The following is a 22051-nucleotide window of genomic DNA, read 5'->3' on the forward strand; positions in this document are numbered from 1 at the left end:
CATTGTTACCAATATCTACTGTGTACATCAGAGGTCCTTGTCTGGCCTGAATTGTTCCGGACTGCCATTTTTCGTTTCCATAGCCCCTTGCCAACACTGGTTGTCCTACGTCGAAACTTCAAGTGGTCTTGTTATTAATATGCCGGAACTGTTTGTTTTCCACTTCCCTCCGCACATTTGGTTTTAACAAGTCCAACCTGGACCGCAACCTCCTGTTATAAAACATCATGGCAGGACTTTGGTTAGTCACTGCATGAGCGGCGTTTCGATATGCCATTAGGAAATTGTCCACCTTGTGCTGTAGCGGAATCTGATCATCGTTCATGGCCTTTATTGCCTTTTTGAATGTTTGGACAAATCTCTCGGCCAACCCGTTTGTCGCCGGATGATATGGGGCAGAGGTATAATGTTTCACCCCATTCTTCTTTAAGAATTTTTGGAATTCTTCCGACACGAACTGTGGGCCGTTGTCCGAACAGATCTGTTCTGGCAATCCGTTCCTTGCGAATATTGTTCTTAACACCGCAATTGTCTTTTCTGAAGTAGTGGTATTCATCTTGATCACTTCTGGCCATTTGGAATGTGCGTCCACCGCAATTAGGAACATGGAGTCCATGAATGGACCAGCAAAGTCAATATGTACGCGTTGCCATGGGGCTGAAGGCCATTCCCATGGGTGTAGTGGTGCGATCGGAGGTGCATTTTTGGCACCCAGCGCAGCTTTTCGTCAACTCCTCTATCTGTTGGTCAATACCCGGCCACCATACATAAGCCCTAGCAAGACTTTTCATCTTAACTCCCCCCAGATGACCTTCATGCAGTTCTTTTAGAACTCTTTCCCTTAACTTGGGAGGAATAATCACTCTTGTCCCGTACATCAAAGTACCATGGCAGATGGACAGCTGGTCTCGCCTTGCCGAGAATGCCGGTAACAGAGGATCACCATGAGTTGGCCATCCTTTCACTGTCACCTCGTAGACTCTGGACAGTGTCGGGTCGTTCCTGGTTTCTCTTTCAATACTTGCATTGGTGACTGGTAAACACTCGATGATGGTCGAATGAAATAACTCAACAGGGTCAACTTTCGCCGTTTCTTCTTCTTCAGGTAGTGGCAGGCGCGACAGCCCATCAGCATTGCCATGCTGCTTCGTACCTTTGAATTCTATTTGATATTGATGTGCCCCTAGGAAAAGGGACCATCTCTGGAGACGCTGTGCTGTCATCACTGAAACACCCTTCTTAGGGTTAAAAATGGATACCAACGGCTGATGGTCTGTCAGAAGTGTGAATTTTTGGCCCTGCAGGTAATGATTAAACTTCTTCACTCCCCATACAAGGCTGAGAGCCTCCCTATCGATCTGCGCATAGTTGCGCTCAGCGGAGGTCAATGATCTGGATGCAAACGCGACTGGCCTTTCCGTGCCATTTGGCAACTTGTGTGAGAGTACTGCCCCAATATCATATGGAGAAGCATCACAAGCCAACCGAATAGGCAGTGTCGGGTTGCAGTGAGCCAACACTTCCTCTGAGGTGATCAATTCTTTGCTTTTGCAAAATGCCTTCTTACAGTTTTCGCTCCATTCCCATGGTACCCCCTTCTGTAAAAGAGCGTTTAGCGGGTGCAGTACCGTGGATAGATTTGGTAGAAATTTATGGTAATAGTTAATCAATCCTAGAAACGACCTCAACTGAGAGACATTATCCGGAGCGGGAGCCTTTACAACTGCCTCTATCTTGTCAGGAGACTTATGAAGCCCCTCCCGGTCAATGACATGACCACAGTACGAGATCCGCTTCTGGAAGAACTCACATTTCTGCCGATTAACTCTAAGTCCATACTCTTTCAGTCTGTTGAGCACCAGTTCCAAGTTTGCGAGGTGTTCTTCATCACCATCACCTGTAATCAGAATATCGTCCAGGTAACATTGTGTGCCTGGAATTCCCTGTAATACCTGCTCCATGGCCCTCTGCCAAATTGCTGGAGCCGATGCCACTCCAAAAACCAGCCTATTGTACCGGTACAAACCTCGATGCGTGTTGATCGTGAGGTATTGGCGTGACTCTTCTTCAACCTCCATCTGCAAGTACGCCTGCGCCAGGTCTATCTTGGTGAAGTGTTTCCCGCCAGACAACGAAGCAAAAATATCCTCAATCCGCGGAAGCGGATACTGCACCGTGTGAAGCACCGGATTAACGGTGATTTTGAAATCTCCACAGATGCGAACCTTCCCTGGTTCTCCTGGCTTGTTGCTCGAAGGACGTTTCATAACAGGAACAATGGGCGTAGCCCACTCACTCCAATCTACCTTAGACAGTACACCTGAACGTTCTAGCACTTCCAGTTCCGCTTCTACAGTAGGTCGTATTGCATAGGGTACCGGTCTGGCTTTAAAAAATTTTGGGTGTGCATGTTCATCAATCTTGATGTTTGCCGTAATTCCTCTCAGTGTTCCCAGTCCCTGCTGGAACACCTCTTTAGCATCATCCAATATTTTGGACAATCGTTTAGGTTTGACATCTGTTTCCCCGGAATCTACCGTTAGTGCCAGTCCATATTCATTTTCCTAATCCACTCCCGTCCCAGTAGTGGTGGACCTCCTTCAGGTAGCACATATAAGTCCATTACTTGGCTTTCTTCGCCCTTGTGGACCACTTTTACCTCTATCTTTCCGATGGGGTACACTCTTTGCCCTGTGTATGTTTTCAATATAATCTCCGTATCCCGTAGGGGAATATATTGGAATAACCTTTTGTAATCTTTCTTATTCATGACCGTCAATGCCGATCCAGTGTCCAATTCCATCTTTACTTGGACTCCTGCTATCTGAAGGGTGACCCAAATTGTCTGGAGATCTGCATCCTTACCAACGTTGTGTACACTTAAGCTACCCAGTTCATTACTGCTAGCATCTGAATCTGACTTCTGTTCGGTCGAACTGTTCTTTGTCACCTTGTGTACCTTTATGTATTTTCCTTGCGGTGACTTTTTGTTGCTGGTCTTCTTTCCTGACCGGCATACTTTAGCTATGTGGCCAAGCCTGCCACACGTTCTGCATTCTTGCTTTTTAAACCAACACTGGTTCTGATCGTGCATTGTCTTTCCACAACGATAACATTTTACAGTACTCAAACCCAATTTATTTGTACTGAGTTCCGGTGACCGTAGCTGCATTACTGCCGTGCCTCTCGCTGCGGCTTCGTGTGCTGCTGCCATAGTGACCGCTTTCTCAAGCGTCAGCTCATTCTCCTCGAGCAGTCGCTTTTGTGTATCTTCTTTTAATAAACCACACACAAATTTATCTCGTAGCGCCTCTGTCAGTCTCGTTCCAAACTGACAGTACTTTGCTAGCTTACGCAATTCCATTAAATATTCAGCATTGCTTTCATCCTTCAGCTGCCTTCTGCTGTAAAATTTAAATCGTTCCGCTAGCATCAGCGGCGTGGGGTTTAGATGATTTTTCAGGACAGTAACAATCTCCTCGAACGTCTTATCCGCCGGTTCATCTGGTGATAAAAGGTGTTTCAATTGCCCGTATGTCTTCGCACCCATTAAGTTTAATAATGTTAGTGCTTTCTCTTCATCTGGAATTTTATTTGCTTTACAATAATTTTGTATGCGTTCTACATACATGGCCCAATCTTCGATGTCGCTATCAAAGGTATTAATGTTCCCATGTTTAGGCATCGTTGCAATTTAATTTATTTTTATTTTTATCCAAGATGGCAGCTTCCCGCTCTTGTCTTCGTCCTCCGCCTACAAAATGGCGGTTTTCCCGCGCTTGGCGGTCTTCACCCGTCCCCCGACGCTGTCTCCACTTCACCGCGGCTCTCGCGCCTTCAGTTGCCCCAGACCCTGCGCCTTTTTAGCCCGAATGCGGCCTGGCCCTCATCACCAGCCGCGATCGATGTCCCCGCACTGCGCCTTTCGGCCCGAATGCGGCCCGGCCCTTATCTCCGGTTGCAATCGATCTCACCGCCCTTATTCCTCCGTCTTCCCTCCCCGTCTGTACAGCCAACGCGGCCGACTTTCTGGTCGCGTCGCTGCCCGGCTTACCCACCACCAAGGTAGAAAGAAGATAGCTGACAGCCGCTGATGGAGGCTTCGAGTTCAGGATGTCTTCTGCACTCTGGTTTCTCGATGTCTGCCGCGCGACGTGTCTTCCAGCAGGGTGATGAGGGTGGAAGCCTCTCTTCGACGTCCATTCTGTGGACGAAGCCGCCGTGGATATAAACTGCCGCAGGGTAAGAATCGGACTCGTCGCCACTGTTAAGTCTGTGTGTTCTAGTTGTAATTACTAACACAGACTACAAGATTAAAGTTCAACAGGTCTTTACTGGTTGGAGGTCAGGACTATACTAAATACAATATTACTACACAGTGCTTATATACCGGTGGTCACCACCGATATTACGTATACAGCAGCCAGAGAAAGTAGTACATCTCTTAAGGTGGAACAGGCTCAAGTTCTCTTAAGGTGGAACAGGTTACATACACCACAACATGTAGGTTGTATGAAAGCCCATAGACTTAAAGGTCAAACTGGTTTTGAAGAGATTTGATAAGTAAGGAGAAACTGTTCCCACTGGCATGAGGGTTGGTAAGTAGAGGACACATATTTAAAATAAATGGCAAAAGAACTAGATGGGAGATGAGAATTTTTTTTTATGCAGTGAGTTGTTATGATCTGGGTTGCACTGTTTGAAAGGCTGGTGGAAGCAGATTCAGTAGTAACTTTCAAAAGGGAATTGGATATATATTTGAAAAGGAAAACATTAGCAGGGCTATGGGGAAAGAACAGCTCTTCTGCTGGCTCCTGGCTTGCTGCAGGAAGTGATGTTGGGGATTTAATACATCTGCTTAAGTATGATTATAGTGTTAGTGTGTAGTCTAACATTTCTGTGACCTATTAAACTTGAGTAAAACAAATCTATATACTTTCTCTGGTGCAATAATCAGTGCTCAATTTTCATTTAATAGCACGTAATTATAGCTAACTTACAGTGTTCTATGCTACAATATATACTGAGTGGTATAGAAATCTCTACAGTATTGTAAGAAAAAAAAAGCACTTGCTGAATGATGGATTCACCTTCAGGTAAATTTAGTACTCATTATTCTCTATCACACAAGTTCAACCTCCAGTCCACCAGGGACGTAATCCTTTTTTAAAAAACAAACCTTGTCACAACTTATTTTGACAGTTTCCACAAGCTTATCAGAAACCCTTCCCCTTTTCACAGTTTCTGACATGTTCAAAACCTCCTCAGTGAAAGAAAATCAGAAAATATAGGAGATAAACAGCAGATCACTCTGTATCCAAAAGAGAGACATTTTGACTGGGCTCCTTTATCAAAAATGTTCTGCTTTCCTTTCAACTTTCCTGGATTTGTAGTTTTCTTCTTTTCTCTTGGTTGTGCCATAGCTTTGAAAGTCATTTTCACATATCTACTGTTCTAAATGTAAAACAATTTTGTTTCATTTGTACGTCTTTTCTGTTTTAGAAGGTTAAATCTTACACCCTTACTGTTAAAGCAAAAGACGATGGTCAGAATATCCTCAGCAGTACTGCAACAGTGCAGATTAATGTCATGGATGCTAACAATAATCTCCCTGCTTTTATCAGAACTGGCAATGTAAGTAATGTTTACCTTCATAGATGCAGTTGTAACCCTTTAATTCTATCAGCATATTTCTCTAACATCTAACCGACCGGATTAGAAAGTGCAAGATCATATTTACAAAGCAATTTCTGTTATTTTTCAGATCCTGAAAAAAATTGCAGAATTTAAATACAGTTGATGAAGAACAATAGCAAGGTTCCTGGATAATAATCATTGTTGCATAATTTCAAAAATTGACACTGTATTATGTGGCTCCAGGCTAGAGTACTGAAAAAAGCATGTTAAGATTTCAGTTGCTTTAAATTGGTTAACCTCATGGTTATGAGATTTTCCTCTGCAGCTTCATATTACCGTAAAATAAGTCCCAAAGTATTTAGTGAAACTTGGTATTTATGCAGGCACGACAAATTGTGAAAGAGCAACAGTAGGGAAGGTTGGATTGTATGGAATTCCTACTGCCAGTTAATTTATTTGCTGTAATAACAATATATAAGCCAACTAAAAATGGCAGTGGGGGATGAGTTGTTCTGGTCACTACATGCAGCAAACATTGTAAACATGTTCTTTCTGAATGCACTTATGAGGCTGCTACATATAGTGACCAGAACAGTTCTCCTCCACCCCCTCCCTGTTGTTCTGGCTTAAGAACATAAGAACATAAGAAATAGGAGCAGGAGTAGGCCAATCGGCCCCTCGAGCCTGCTCCGCCATTCAATAAGATCATGGCTGATCTGATCCTAACCTCCAATCTACTATCACAGAACCATCTCCTGAATCTAACAGAATTAGACACACGAAATAGGAGCAGGATCAGGCTACACGGCCCCTGGGCTCGCTCCGCTACCCACAGGGCCATGTCCGATCTGAACCTAGACTCATGTCCAAATTCCTGCCCGCTCCCCGTAACCCTTAATTCCCTTTACTTCTAGGAAACTGTCTATTTGTTTTAAATTTATGTAATGATGTAGCTTCTACGGCTTTTTGGGGCAGCATATTCCATGGACCTACCACCCTCTGAGTGAAGTAGTTCCTCCTCATCTCAGTTTTGAAAGAGCAGCCCCTTATTCTAAGACTATGCCCCCTAGTTCTAGTTTCACCCATCATCGGGAACATCCTCCCCGCATCCACCCGATCCAACCCCTTTACAATCTTATATGTTTCAATAAGATCGCCTCTCATTCTTCTGAACTCCAATGAGTAGAGTCCCAATCTACTCAACCTCTCCTCATATGTCCATCCCCTCATCCCCGGGATTAACCGAGTGAACCTTCTTTGTACTGACTCGAGAGCAAGTATGTCTTTTCTTAAGTATGGACACCAAAACTGTATGCAGTATTCCAGGTGCGGTCTCACCAATACCTTGTACAACTGAAGCAATACCTCCCTATTTTTATATACTAGCCCCCTAGCAATGAAAGCCAACATTCCATTGGCCTTCTAAATCACTTGCTGCACCTGCATACTAACCTTTTGAGTTTCGTGCACCAGGACCCCCAGATCCCTTTGTACTTCAGTACTTTCCAGTTTCTTGCCATTAAGATAATAACTTGCTCTACGATTTTTCCTGTCAAAGTGCATAACCTCACACTTTCCAGTATTGTATTCCATCTGCCAAATCTCTGCCCACTTACTTAGCCTGTCTATGTCCCCTTGCAGGTTTTTTTGTTCTCCTCACTCACTACTTTCCCTCCCATCTTAGTATCATCTGCAAACTTTGATATGTTACACTCGGTCCCCTCCTCCAAATCGTTAATATAGATTGTAAAGAGTTGGGGACCCAGCACTGACCCCTGCGGAACACCACTAGTTACTGATTGCCAGTCTGAGAATGAACCATTTATCCCAACTCTCTGCCTTCTGTTAGATAGCCAATCCTCTATCCATGCCAGAATATTACCCCCAATCCCGTGATTTTTTATCTTAAGCAATAATCTTTTGTGTGGCACCTTGTCAAATGCCTTTTGGAAGTCTAAATACACTACGTCCACTGGTTCCCCTTTATCCACCCTATACGTTACTTCCTCAAAGAACTCCAGCAAATTTGTCAAACATGACTTCCCCTTCATAAAACCATGCTGACTTTGTCCTATTAAAATATGATTATCCAAATGTCCTGTTACTGTCTCCTTAATAATGGACTCCAAAATTTTACCTACCACAGATGTTAGGCTAACCGGTCTATAGTTTCCAGCCTTCTGTCTACTGCCCTTTTTAAATAAGGGTGTTACATTAGCAGTTTTCCAGTCCGCCGGGACCTTTGCTGAGTCCAGGGAGTTTTGGAAAATTATTACCAATGCATCCACAATCCCTACCGCCACTTCCCTCAAGACCCTAGGATGTAAGCCATCAGGTCCAGGTGATTTATCCGCCTTGAGTCCCATTATTTTACCGAGTACCACTTCCTTAGTGATTTTGAACGTATTTAGCTCCTCCCCCCCTTTAGCCCCCTGTTTGTCCAGTGTTGGGATATTCTTAGTGTCTTCTACTGTAAAGACTGATGTAAAATATTCATTCAGTGTTTTTGCCATCTCCATATTTCCCACCATTAATTTCCTGGTCTCATCCTCTAAGGGACCAACATTTACTTTAGCCACCCTTTTTCTTTTTATATAACTATAAAAACTCTTACTATCTGTTTTTATATTTTTTGCTAATTTACTTTCATAATCTATCTTCCCTTTCTTAATCAATCTTTTTGTTATTTTTTGCTGTCTTTTAAAGTTTTCCCAATCCTCTATCCTCCCACTAGATTTGGCTACCTTATATGCCCTTGTTTTTAGTCGAATACTATCCTTAATTTCTTTACTTAGCCACGGATGGCTGTCTTTTCTTTTACACCCTTTTCTTCTCAGTGGAATATATATTTTTTGGAAGTTGTAAAATAACTCCTTAAATGTACACCACTGATCATGTATCGTCTTACCCTTTAATCTATTTTCCCAATCCACTCTACTCAATTCCGCTCTCATACCTTCATAGTCTCCTTTATTCAAGCTTAGCACGCTTGGTGGTTCTCTGTATTTGGCAATAATAGAGTGGATTTTCTAATATGGGCGCTAAGGTGGAGCAAATGCTGATGCAGATTCTACCTGAAAAATGCTAATGTTTGGTATTTATGTCAATGGGAAAGATAACAATCAGTTAGATAGCTTCCACAATTGCCTGCAGCTGCTCATACGGTCACACCCTAAGAATAAAAACATCATAATCACATTATAATTTCTCTCATTCCAGCCAGGATGGCACTTGAAATGCCTCAGATCTTTAAATTATATCTGTAGTTTGATGCCATTTCAATACCATTTTCCAGGGAGGAGGCAGGAGGCAGAACCCATTTAAACACTGGCTAGATAATTCTACAGTAGTCTCAATACTTCCCATGTCAGCGATCCAAAGTACAGTCCAGTTGGAACACATGGGATAATCATACGTATTACTGTGGCCCAGAATTTGCGGTAGTAATTGTTAGATCCGTGTATCTTGGTGTTGTGTCCTTCAATAATTAGACAAGAGACTGCAGGGAACGATCAACAGGTGTTTACTGAATGAGGGTTACTCTAGAACTAACTTTACAGATCCCTCCTCAGGGTTTATACAGGTGTGGTCACTGCTGGTACTACAGTATACAGGAGCTGTAAAAAGTAGTTCTCCCCTTAAAGGTACATACATTACAATTCCTCCCCTTTTAGATTAACAGTACCATAACACTCATTTAACAATTAAATATCAAACTAATTACAATTAACACTTTTAACATGCAACATTAACTGAAAATAGTCTATTTATAAATTCAGTCTTTGGGGAGGCTTCCTGATCCTTTCTGGATAGCGCCTTTCCCGAGTGTCTTGCTCTTGGTGCGGAGGCGATTCTGGCCCCGTCGTCGGTTGGTTCATCCGCTTCCGATGCTACTGTTTCTGGGGTAGATGCTACCTGTACGTCGGGTTCATCACCAGGTACGTATGGGCGAGACATGGGGTTGACTCGTTCCTGTGACTCTAGGATCTGGTCAACATGGCATCTCACAATGTTCTCCCCAACATCCACTGTGTACATTAGTGGCCCCTGCCGTGTGCATATCGTTCCTGGTTGCCATTTCTCTGTTCGGTAGTCGTGGGCCAAGACTGGTTGCCCTACATTGAAGCTCCTTGTCGGCTTCTCATTGATGTGCTGGAATTGCTTATTCTCAACATCTCTTCGTACATTTGGTCTGAGCAAATCCAGACGAGATCTCAACCTTCGGTTAAAGAACATCATGGCTGGGGCCTGGTTGGTGACTGCATGTGTCGCATTTCTGTAGGCTAACAGGAAATTGTCCACCTTATGCTGCAGTGGAATGTCGTCATCGCACATGGCCTTTACTGCTTTTTTAAAGGTTTGTACGAACCTCTCAGCCAATCCATTTGTGGCTGGATGATACGGGGCGGATGTGTAATGCCTTACCTCATTCCTTTTCATAAATCTTCGAAACTCTTCAGACACAAACTGTGGTCCATTATCAGAGCAAATCTGCTCTGGCAAGCCGTTCCTGGCAAAAATGGTCCATAGGACTGCAATAGTTTTCTCCGTGGTGGTGGAGGACATTTTGATCACCTCAGGCCATTTCGAGTGCACATCCACGGCTATTAAAAACATTGAGTCCATGAATGGACCAGCAAAATCAATATGCACCCGTTGCCATGGACATGAAGGCCACTCCCATGGGTGTAGAGGGGCATGTGGTGGTGCATTTTGGACCTTCTGGCATCCTGAGCAGCTCTTTGTCAGGTCCTCGATTTGCTGATCGATCCCCGGCCACCACACTTAAGCCCTAGCAAGGCTTTTCATTTTCACCCCTCCCAGATGACCTTCGTGAAGCTCATTGAGCACTCTCTCCCTTAACTTGGGTGGAATTACCACTCGGGATCCACACATCAAGGTCCCCTGGTATACTGACAGCTGTTCTCTTCTGGATGAGAATCCTGGCAACAGTGAGTTGCCATGTGCTGGCCATCCCTTCACCATCAAATCATATATCCGAGACAGTGTCGGGTCATTTCGGGTCTCCTCCTCTATACCAGCGTTAGTTACTGGCAAGCTTTCAATTATAGTCGAATGAAATATTTCGACAGGATCCACTGCTGGTGCTTCCTCCGCAGTAGGCAGTGGCAGGCGTGATAGCCCATCAGCGTTTCCATGCTGTTTCGTGCCCTTATACTCGATTTCATATTGGTGCGCTCCTAGAAAAAGGGACCATGTTTGTAGCCGTTGCGCAGTCATCACTGGAACGTCCTTCTTTGGATTAAAGATGGAGACAAGTGGTTGGTGGTCAGTCAGCAAGGTGAACTTCGGCCCATGCAGATAGTGATTGAACTTTTTCACTCCCCACACTAGGCTGAGGGCCTCCCTGTCAATCTGGGCGTAGTTACGCTTGGCTGAGGTTCGTGACCGAGACGCAAAGGATACTAGCCTCTCCGAGCCGTCCGGGAATTTGTGCGACAGCACTGCTCCAATGCCATAGGGTGATGCATCACACGCCAACCGAATTGGTAGTGCTGGGTTGAAATGGGCTAATACCTCTTTCAATGTGATTAGTGTTTTGCTCTTCTGGAAAGCTCATTTACATTTGTCACTCCTCTTCCGTGGTACCCCCGTTTGCAGTAGGGTGTTCAGTGGGTGTAGTACGGTAGACAAATTCGGCAAGAACTTATGGTAGTATTTCACCAGCCCGAGAAACGACCTCAGTTGTGACACATTTTCTGGTGCTGGAGCCTTGACTACTGCCTCAGTCTTTTCAGGGGACTTATGTAACCCCTCTTTATCAATAACGTGGCCACAATACGAGATCTGCTTCTGGAAAAACTCGCATTTGTGGCGATTAGCTCGGAGCCCATATTCCTTTAATCTAGTGAGCACCTGCTCCAGGTTGGCGAGGTGATCACTGTCATTTTCGCCCGTGACCAGGATGTCGTTCAAATAACACTGGGTCCCTGAAATCCCTTGCAGGACTTGTTCCATTGCCCTTTGCCAAATAGCCGGAGCTGATGCTACCCCGAACACCAGCCGGTTGTACTGGTAGAGACCTTTATGAGTGTTTATCGTGAGGTACTGTTTCAAGGCTTCTTCTACCTCCATTTGCAGGTACGCCTGGGCCAGGTCAATCTTAGTGAAGCGTTTCCCTCCCGATAGCAAGGCGAAAATATCTTCAATCCGCGGAAGCGGATATTGTACAGTGTGAAGGATTGGGTTCACTGTCACCTTAAAGTCCCCACAGATGCGAATCTTCTTTGGTTCCCCAGGCGTATTACTCAATGACCTCTTCATTACAGGAACGATGGGTGTAGCCCACTCGCTCCAGTCCACTTTGGACAGTACGCCTGAATGTTCCAAACCTTCCAGCTCTGCTTCGACGGCTGGGCAGATCGCGTAAGGTACCGGTCTGGCCTTAAAAAAACTTTGGGCTTGCATTTTCCTCTATTTTGATCATCGCTGTTATGCCTTTTAGTGTTCCGAGTCCCTGCTGGAACACTTCTTGTGCGTCAGTTAGCATTTTTGACAGTCGTCCAGGTGTGACATCATCATCCTTTTTGGCATCTACAGTCAGTGCTTGTATGGAATGCCAATCTAGCTGTATCTTCCGGATCCATTCACGTCCTAGTAGTGGTGGTCCTCCATCTGGCAATACATATAGGTTCATTTTTGGTCTTTCCTTGCCGTTATATATAACGTTCACCCTTATTTTTCCTTTGGGGTAGACTTTTTGCCCCGTGTACGTCTTCAATACAATCTTTGTATCTCTTAAGTGTATATGTGAGAATAGCCACTTGTAGTCCCTTCGATTTATGACTGTTAGGGCTGATCCTGTGTCCAATTCCATTTTCACTTGGGCTCCTGCTATCTTGAGCATGACCCAGATAGTTTGGTGATCCTCCGTTTTGATCACATTATGTAGTTTCAGACAACCCAGCTCCTTGCTTCCGGAGTCTGAATCACTTTTCTGTTCGTGTGCACTACTCTCCGTCACCTTATGTACCTTCTTGTACTTCTCCTGTGGAGATTTCTTGCTGCTGGTTTTCTTTCCCGACCTACAGACTCTTGCTATGTGTCCTACTTTTCCACACTGTCTACACACTTTGTCCTTGAACCAGCAATCCTTATGGTCGTGTGTTGTTCTGCCGCAGCGATAGCACTTCACTGTTCCGTATGACATTTCATTTGTGCCATATTCTTGCGGTCTCCGTTGTATCTCTGCCGCGCCCCGTGCTGCTGCTTCGTGTGATACTGCAATGCTGAAAGCCTTGTCCAGTGTAAGACCCTTTTCTGATAGAAGCCGTTTCTGGGTTCCTTCACTTTGAAGCCCACACACAAACTTGTCCCTTAAAGTATCTGCTAGTCCCGTTCCAAACTGGCAGTGTTTCGATAGCTTGCGCAGTTCCGTTAAATACTCAGCATTACTTTCATCTTTATGCTGGTTCCTTTTGTGAAACTTAAATCTTTCTGCTATCAGCAGCGGTGTGGGGTTTAAGTGGTCCTGTAGGATTGACACTATGTTTTCAAAATCCTTTTCTACTGGCTTCTCTGCGGTTACTAGGTTTCGTAGTAAGCCATACGTTTTTGCACCCATTGAATTCAACAATACCAGCGCTTTCTTGTCATCTGGCACTTCATTCGCCTTGCAGTATACTTCTATGCGTTCGACATATGCCGTCCAAACTTCGACTTCGTTGTCGAACGCTGTGATACTGTCACTCTTCGGCATTTTTGGGTGTGGTTAGACTGGCTTAAAATGGCGTCTCCCGCGCTTTCCTTTCTTCCCCGCTGACGCTGCTCGGCCCTTGAACAGCGGCTGTGCTCTGCGCATTTTCCTGCGCGCCTCTCTCCCCCATTGACGCTGCTCGGCCCTTGAACACCGGCTGCGCTCTGCGCATTTTCCTGCGTGCCTCTCTCCCCCGTTGACGCTGCTCGGCCCTTGAACACCGGCTGCGCTCTGCGCGTTTTCCTGCGCGCCTCTCTCCCCCGTTGACGCTGCTCGGCCCTTGAACACCGGCTGCGCCCTGCTCTCTCTCGTTGACGCGCCTCGGTCCTGAACACCAGCTGCGCCCTGTGCGCTCTACCCTCTCTCTCTCCCCGTCGACGCTGCTCGGCCTTTTTCTGTGCCATCGGTCGGCTCTAGCCGCCGCTGTCCGGGAAGGGTCTGCGCAGTACCTGTTGCCAGCCCGTTTCGCTGGCGCACCATGACTGGAAAGCCAAGCCTGGCTCTCGACAGCCTCCCCTGCGATGCTCAAATCTCCGCTGGATGAGTGGGGGGTTTCCTGTGGTCGACGCCCGTGCTTCTGGACTCGGCCTTCTTCCACTGTTCTCCAGGAGCGAATCCCTGGGAGGTGATGCAGAGTTGCAGGTAGGTTTGAATCTGCTCGTCGCCAATGTTAGATCCGTGTATCTTGATGTTGTGTCCTTCAATAATTAGACAAGAGACTGCAGGGAACGATCAACAGGTGTTTACTGAATGAGGGTTACTCTAGAACTAACTGTACAGATCCCTACTCAGGTTTTATACAGGTGTGGTCACTGCCGGTACTACAGTATACAGGAGCTGTAAAAAGTAGTTCTCCCCTTAAAGGTACATACATTACAGTAATAACAGTGAGGCTTTGTGGACAGCTTTTTTTCGAGGGGAATGGCAAGTGCTGTTTCTTCGCTGCGGACCGCAAAATCTGGGCCGTTACTTATATGGCAAGTAAGGCTGAAGTTTTGAAAGAAATTGAGTGATTCAACACCTGATGTTTGCCACTAAGCAAACATTATAAATTTAGATTATTCCACGTAAATGAAATGAGAGCCAATTTTCCTCCCCTCCTCTGCCTAAGTGCATATCAGACGGAGTGCACCCAAAGTGCTTTCCACTTGATCTGACCTGAACCTGCCTGTATTCCTGGTTTCAAGTCATTATTCTAGGCTCGACCTTCCTCCGGTGTAGGCCCGCTCCTTGGCAGGAGTAAAGCTCACTATCTGAGGATGCAGTTCAATTTAGGCCTCTGCCAAGTGGAGACCAAGGAAAATGAGGCAGGTGGCATGGTAATGTCACTTCTGCCTCATTACCATAGGATGGGTTAGCAAGCTTGTCTCTGCTCTAGGTGCAAACACTGTATCCCCTCCTTGAAAATCCATGGGCAATGCAAAAAGGGCAGAATTCCAGGAAATTCGGTCTCTGCCCTTTTTCTGCTGTGCTGCACCTGAGGAATAAGTGTTGCCCAGGCACAAAACAGAGCAAAATTGACTCCACACTTATTTTAAATTCTGAGGTCCTGACAACATAGATGCTGGCAGATTCCACAATCCAATTTATGGCAGTAAGTTTAAAATGGGAACACCAGTGCCAGGTATCCCATTTTTTGCATTTACCTTCCCTAAAATCAATTTCACGGGTACCTACTTATTCTTACTCCTCTTAATGCTGTTGGACCATAGAGCAGAAAAAAAACCTTTCAATATTTGACCCTCCTTACTGCTGGCTGCTTCAGATTAATTCCTGAGCATGGGAGCCAGCTGATCATGCTTTGCCGTGCATGATTCTGGGGTGTTCGTGGGAAGTTTAAATTCATCTGAATTTTGTCTGCAATCGCTGATAAGCAGCTATCAGCGGGGAAATACTGAGCCTCAAAGTGAAAGGCTGATGTTTGCCATGTATGCTGAACCTGAGTAGAGCACCAACAGTTTTTCATAGCTATGATTTTAAACATTTTTTGATTCTTTGTGGAATTGAAGAAAGGTGTGATTACAATTAGTGATTGCAGATCAGGAGGAGGAGAAATGGCAGCACATTGTTGTATTCCTCTTTGTGCAGTTACGTGATTCCAGAAAGTCTACACTTAAATTATTTTTTTGCAATTTCCAGTCCAAACCCAAATCTGCTGCATTCACACCATTGCCGTAGCTTTTCAATCGTAATGCTGACAGTAATCCATTAAAATAAATAGGCTGCAATCTGTGTTATGATTGGAAAGCATAGGCTAACAACTGACACTGCAGTTACAGTATCAATGCAACTTGAATCAGAATGTTTGAAGCTCCCATCTGGAGCTACATTAGCCTATTCAAAAGGGGGCAGTGAAGGGCATAATTCCATTTCCCAACCTGCAAGTGCGCTGGACAGCAAGTCCCAGTATGCCCATGGAAACCAGGCAGGAAGGAGGCCTTTTTTAAAATTCATTGATGGGATGTGGGCGTCGCTGGCTGGCTAGGCCTGCATTTAGTGCCCATCTCTAATTGCCCTTGAGAAGATGGTGGTGAGCCGCCTTCTTGAACCGCTGCAGTCCATATGGTGTAGGTACACCCACAATGCTGTTAGGAAGGGAGTTCCAGGATTTTAGCCCAGCGAGTGAAGGAATGGCGATACAAGTCCAAGTCAGGATGGTGTGTGGCTTGGAGGGGAACTTGTAGGTGGTGATGTTCCCATGCGTCTGCTGCCCTTGTCCTTCTAAGTGGTAGAGGTCGCGGGTTTGGAAGGTGCTGTTGAAGGAGCTTTGGCGAGTTGCTGCAGTGCATCTTGTAGATGGTACACACTGCAGCCACAGTGCGCCGGTGGTGGAGGGAGTGAATGTTGAAGGTGGTGGATGGAGTGCCAATCAAGCAGGCTGCTTTATCTTGAATGGTGTCGAGCTTCTTGAGTGTTGTTGGAGCTGCACTCATCCAGGCAAGTGGAGAGTATTCCATCACACTCCTGACTTGTGCCTTGTAGATGGTGGAAAGGCTTTGGGGAGTCAGGAGGTGAGACACTCGCCGCAGAATTCCCAGCCTCTGGCCTGCTCTTGTAGCCACAGTATTTATATGGCTGGTCCAGTTCAGTTTCTGATCAATGGTAACCCCCAGGATGTTGATAGTGGGGATTCAGCAATGGTAATGCCATTGAATGTCAAGGGGAGATGGTTAGAGTCTCGCTTGTTGGAGATGGTCATTGCCTGGCACTTGTGTGGTGCGAATGTTACTTGCCACTTGTCAGCCCAAGTCTGAATGTTGTCCAGGTCTTGCTGCATATGGACACGGACTGCATCAGTATCTGACGAGTCTCAAATGGTGCTGAACAGTGTGCAATCATCAGCGAACATCCCCACTTCTGACCTTATAATGGAGGGAAGGTCATTGATGAAACAGCTGAAGATGGTTGGGCCTAGGACACTGCCCTGAGGAACTCCTGCAGTGATGTCATGTGATTGAGATGAATGACCGCCAACAACCACAGCCAACTTCCTTTGTGCTAGGTATGATTCCAACCAATGGAGAGTTTTCCCCTTGATTCCCACTGACTTCAGTTTTGCTAGGGCTCCTTGATGCCACACTCGATCAAATGCTGCCTTGATGTCAAGGGCAGTCACTCTCACCTCACCTCTTGAGTTCAGCTCTTTTGTCCATGTTTGGACCAAGGCTGTAATGAGGTCAGGAGCTGAGTGGCCCTGGCGGAACCCAAACTGGGCGTCAGTTAGCAGGTTATTGCTGAGCAAGTGCCGCTTGATAGCACTGTCGACAACACCTTCCATCACTTTGCTGATGATTGAGAGTAGATTGATGGGACGGTAATTGGCCGGGTCGGATTTGTCCTGCTTTTTGTAGACAGGACATACTTGGGCAATTTTCCACATTGTCGAGTAGATACCAGTGTTGTAGCTGTACTGGAACAGCTTGGCTAGGGGCGCAGCTAGTTCTGGAGCACAAGTCTTCAGTACTATTGCCAGAATGTTGTCAGGGCCCATAGCCTTTGCAGTATCCAGTGTCTTCAGCCATTTCTTGACATCACGTGGAGTGAATTGAATGGGCTGAAGACTGGCATCTGTGATGCTGGGGACCTCAGGAGGAGGCCGAGATGGATCATCCGCTCGACACTTCTGGCTGAAGATAGTTGCAAATGCTTCAGCCTTGTCTTCTGCACTCACGTGCTGGACTCCACCATCATTGAGGATGGGGATATTTTTGGAGCCTCCTCCTCCTGTTAACTGTTTAATTGTCCACCACCACTCACGACTGGATGTGGCAGGACTGCAGAGCTTTGATTTGATCCGATGGTTGTGAGATCGCTTAGCTCTGTCTATCGCATGTTGCTTCTGTTGTTTGGGTTGACCTTCAGTCAGGAGGGCCTTTAAAAGACCTACACATTTTCAAGATAAGTGTTTTAGGCTTTTTAATGCCCTTGTTAAAGTGTTTATTTTCCTGCTGACATTTATGCTTTGTATCAATTATCATTCATTATATTTGTTGTCCCTAAAATAAAGACTTACATTTATATAGCGCCTTTCATGACCACCAGACGTCTCAAAGTGCTTTACAGCCAATGAAATACTTTTTTTTTGAAGTGGCGTCACTGTTGTGATGTGGGAAATGCAGCAGCCAATTTGCGCACAGCAAACTCCCACAAACAGTAATGTGATAATGACCAGATAATCTGTTTTAATGATGTTGGTTGAGGGATAAATATTGGCCAGGACACCAGGGATAACACCCCTGCTCTTCTTCAAAATAGTGCCATGGGATCTGTTACATCCACTTGAGAAAGCAGACCGGGCCTTGGTTTAACATCTCATCTGAACAATAGCACCTCCAACAGTGCAGCACTCCCTCAGCACTGCACTGGAGTGTCAGCCTAGCTTTATGTGCTCAAGTCGCTGGAGTGGGACTTGAACCCACAACCTTCTGACTCAAAGGCGAGTGTGCTACCAACTGAGCCACAGCTGGCACCAGTTCCCAATACTAGCACCAGTGTATTTGCTGATGGGGATCTTCTGGGTTGATCTGTTTAGAGGAAGAGAAGGACCTGTGGAGGGATGCTTGGCTGTTCAGGCAACACAAGATGTGCTTTGTGCCCCTCCCCTCTCCCACCCCCTTCCTGTGCCTCGCACTTGAATCAGAGAACGCTGATATTGCCTCACTTAAATTTCACTTATATGCAATTTTCCTCTCTCACCACTCATCGCTAGATGCATCTGAGTTTGCACCTGGAGTTATGCAAATAGCCTTGAACTGGAAAATTGATTTGAGATTTGTATTTGATATTCACATTTGAATATCAAAGCTATTTAGAATGGACTAATATCTGAAGACAAAAATTGGCCCCATTAAGTGTGATGCACCATTAGACTTCAACTGGTTTGTTTATTGGCCATTAGAATTTTTATTTTTGATATTCATAAGAGATGAAGTTTTAACAAATGTTTATTGCAATCTTCAGTTTTCAGGTAAAGTACTTGAAAATGATAAACACGTAGTTATACTTAGAGTAAGTGTCACTGATAAAGACATTCCCAAAACACCAGCCTGGAGGGCAAAGTATAAAATAACAGAAGGGAATGAACATGAGCATTACAAGATTGAAACGGATCCAGAAACAAATGATGGAATTCTATCTCTTGTTAAGGTAAACAATTTACATTATTTAATAGTGATAATATTTACCATTGTAATATTAATCTATAATCCATGTTTTTTGCTGGACCAGGAATGGGTAAGATTGGGCATATGATGTACCTGGACTTAACATTTTGCTTTAAAGCTACCTACCAGATTTTAGTCTTCAAGTTACTTTATGTGAAAAACTATACTTAGCTTCTTCCTTCCCCTAGAAAATAGATGTCCCAAAGCACTTCATAGCCAATTAGGTACTTTTTAAAAAGTACAGTCATTGTAAGAAACGTGGCAGCCAAATTGCACACATCAAGGTCCCACTAACAGCAATGTGATAATAACCAGATAATCTGTTTTTAGGTGTTGGTTGAGGGATAAATATTGGCCTGGACACCAGGGAGAATTCCCCTGCTCTTCTTCAAAATGGAGCCGTGGGATCTTTTACATCCACCTGAGGGAGTAGGAAGTCAGTTTAACATCTTATCTGAAAGATGGCACCTCCAACAGTACAGCACTCCCTCATTACTGCACTGGAGTATCAGCCTAAATTATGTGCTTGAGTCTCAGGAGTGGGACTTGAACCCACAACCTTAATTACCCAGAGGGCAAGGGTGCTACAACTGAGCCATGACTAACACCTAAATAGTTGATGTGATAAAAGTGAGTTGAGCTGGCTGCCTGATGAAGGATTTATGCAATCTATTTGCACTCAGCTCCTTCATGGTTAAATTTCAGGATCCAAATTAAAAACTGCACTTGAGCAAGCTGCTAAATTTAATTTGAAGTAGTAAATTATGTTGGTCTCAGTTTGAAGACCAATATGCTCTGTAATTTCAAATGATATTTGCTATTAGAGGAATATGGACAGTGCCCAGCAGTTCTGTTTACCTGCTTTGCTACCCATCCAAACACGTACACTGCTGTCACAAGCTAGGAACTGGAAAATATTGCAGTGCTTAATACTTACACTAGGCATCTCATGGAAAATGCTTTTTGTTGAGATGACTTTTCTCGAGCTACCTGAACAGATATTGTTCAGTGGGGTTTTGTTCTCTTATATTACAGCATTTAGATTATGAAGGTGGTCCTAAGAGACAGCTGAAGATCTCTGTCGAAAACGAGGAACGATTTATGACTTGCCCAAAAATGACCGATGAACAAAAAGCTGATGCAACAGACAGTGTATCTGTAGTTGTCACTGTGCATGACACCAATGATCCACCTGTGGTCCACCCTCCAGTAGTAACTGTTAAGCTATTTGAAGGTCTCAAGTCAGACACTGAGTTGGTGAAATTTACTGCTACTGATCCTGATAAATTCATTATAAATAAAATCAGGTAAGAAGCAGCTAAATCTGAAAATGAGAAACATAAGAACATAAGAAATAGGAGCAGGAGTAGGCCATTTGGCCCTTCGAGCCTGGTCCGCCATTCAATAAGATCATGGCTGATCTTCTACCTCATCTCCATTTTCCCGCACTATCCCCATATCCCTTGATTTCCTTAATTTCAAAAATCTATCCATCTCTGTCTGATCAACGACAGAGCCTCCACAGCCCTCTGGGGTAGAGAATTGCAAAGATTCACCACCCTCCGAGTGAAGAAATTTCTCCTCATCTTAGTCCTAAATGGCTGACCCCTTATTCTGAGACTGTGACTCCTGGTTCTAGATTCCCTAGCCAGGGGATAGCCAGGGACAACGTTAACCTTTGAGAAGCAAATATTTTGCCTCATTGTCCTTTTTCATTACTTTCTCTTTAAAATTATTGCAGCTACCATTTCTTCTACCCCGAATCAGAAACATGCAGAACTCAGTCACAAGTTGCTGTATTACTTATTTTAATGTAACTGATGTACCATAGATTAGTGAACAAAAGAAGTGCTGCTGTAAATTTTGCCCGTCTGTCATCAATAGCCTAAATGAATATTTACAAACGTATTGGCGTTGAAATTCAGCTGCACATTGCCCATTTTTCCATCGCTAAATCACCTCCTAAGCCTCCAATATGGTGGGCAAGAAGCATGTGCACATTTCCAGCTGGACGTGCACCGCCCACCATATTGGATAAGGTAGATGCACTCGCAGCAGGAGCACACATTGGGAACATTTTAAGTACAGAATAATTTGTTCAAGTTATGGTTCTGCATATCTTGCAGGACCCACTTCTGATTTATGCACACGATCTCTACCCCCTCCTGAGGAGGTCACAAGGGTACAGTGGTTTGACACCATGAGCAATGGCACCATTTTCCATTCACATCACACAACTGCCCTTGTTTCTCGGTTACAGTTCAGCACTCCCACTGACCTGTGGAAGAGCAGACTCCCCGAGGTCACTGAACCAAATGAAGCTCCTATCTATTTGATCTTCCAGCCTGCCCTGAGTCTCGGACTTGTATGGCTGCAGTATGAATATCCCTGAGAGATGCTATTACTGATACAGGGACTCATTCAGAGGGCGCTCAGCTACAACAGGCCCCACAGTAGCTAATTGACTGCAAGATGTTGATGCCATGTGTGAGATCCCCACACAAGCATGTTGTATGCTCCACCATATTATCCAGTGTGTTTTGGAAGCTTTCTGGCAGACTGTTCAATATCTTCAGCAATTGCTAGTGTACAGAAATCATCCATTTTTTAATGTTGGGCCCCAAAGTCTGCATCTCTGTCCTCTTCAGCAGAGCTAGGATATGAGCTAGCCTTCCATTGAGCTCATCCTTTGGTTTTTCATGTCACCTCCACCTCTTCCTGTTCACCTGTGCTCACTGAATCCCCAGTGCACTCCTCTCAACTTGCTAAGAATTACGGGATGCCAGTTTCTATGTTGGTGCCCAGCACAGTAAGAATGAGTAACGGTGTATCACTTATTAGGCTTTCATCTTCACTCTGCCTGGCACTTATATCTAAGTTATCTGATGGGCCTAGAGAAAGGGGAGGGGTTGAAGAGTTAGGTTGTGGTGTTGATGCCAAATCACTGGCAGCATTTTGCCACATGAGGTTGTTGTATTCAGGAGGTGAGTGAGAATTAAGGAGCAACAGAAGAGGTAGGGGCGAGGCCCACATT

At 44.9% G+C, this 22051-nt stretch overlaps 1 protein-coding gene across 1 annotated transcript in view; it reads left to right on the plus strand.

The window, feature by feature from the left end:
* The window catches only part of LOC147108641 (cadherin-like protein 26), a 100813-nt gene that overhangs the window by 53798 nt on the left and 24964 nt on the right, over positions 1-22051 (plus strand). The window contains exons 7-9 of the mRNA XM_086004289.1: positions 5503-5634; positions 18815-19000; positions 20053-20324. Coding sequence (XP_085860415.1) covers positions 5503-5634; positions 18815-19000; positions 20053-20324 — 590 coding nt within the window. The remainder of the gene's footprint in view (positions 1-5502; positions 5635-18814; positions 19001-20052; positions 20325-22051) is intronic.

Source organism: Somniosus microcephalus, chromosome 13, assembly GCF_052327205.1.
Source record: "Somniosus microcephalus isolate GS21.2 chromosome 13, FLI_Smic_1.0, whole genome shotgun sequence".
NCBI lineage: Eukaryota > Metazoa > Chordata > Chondrichthyes > Squaliformes > Somniosidae > Somniosus > Somniosus microcephalus.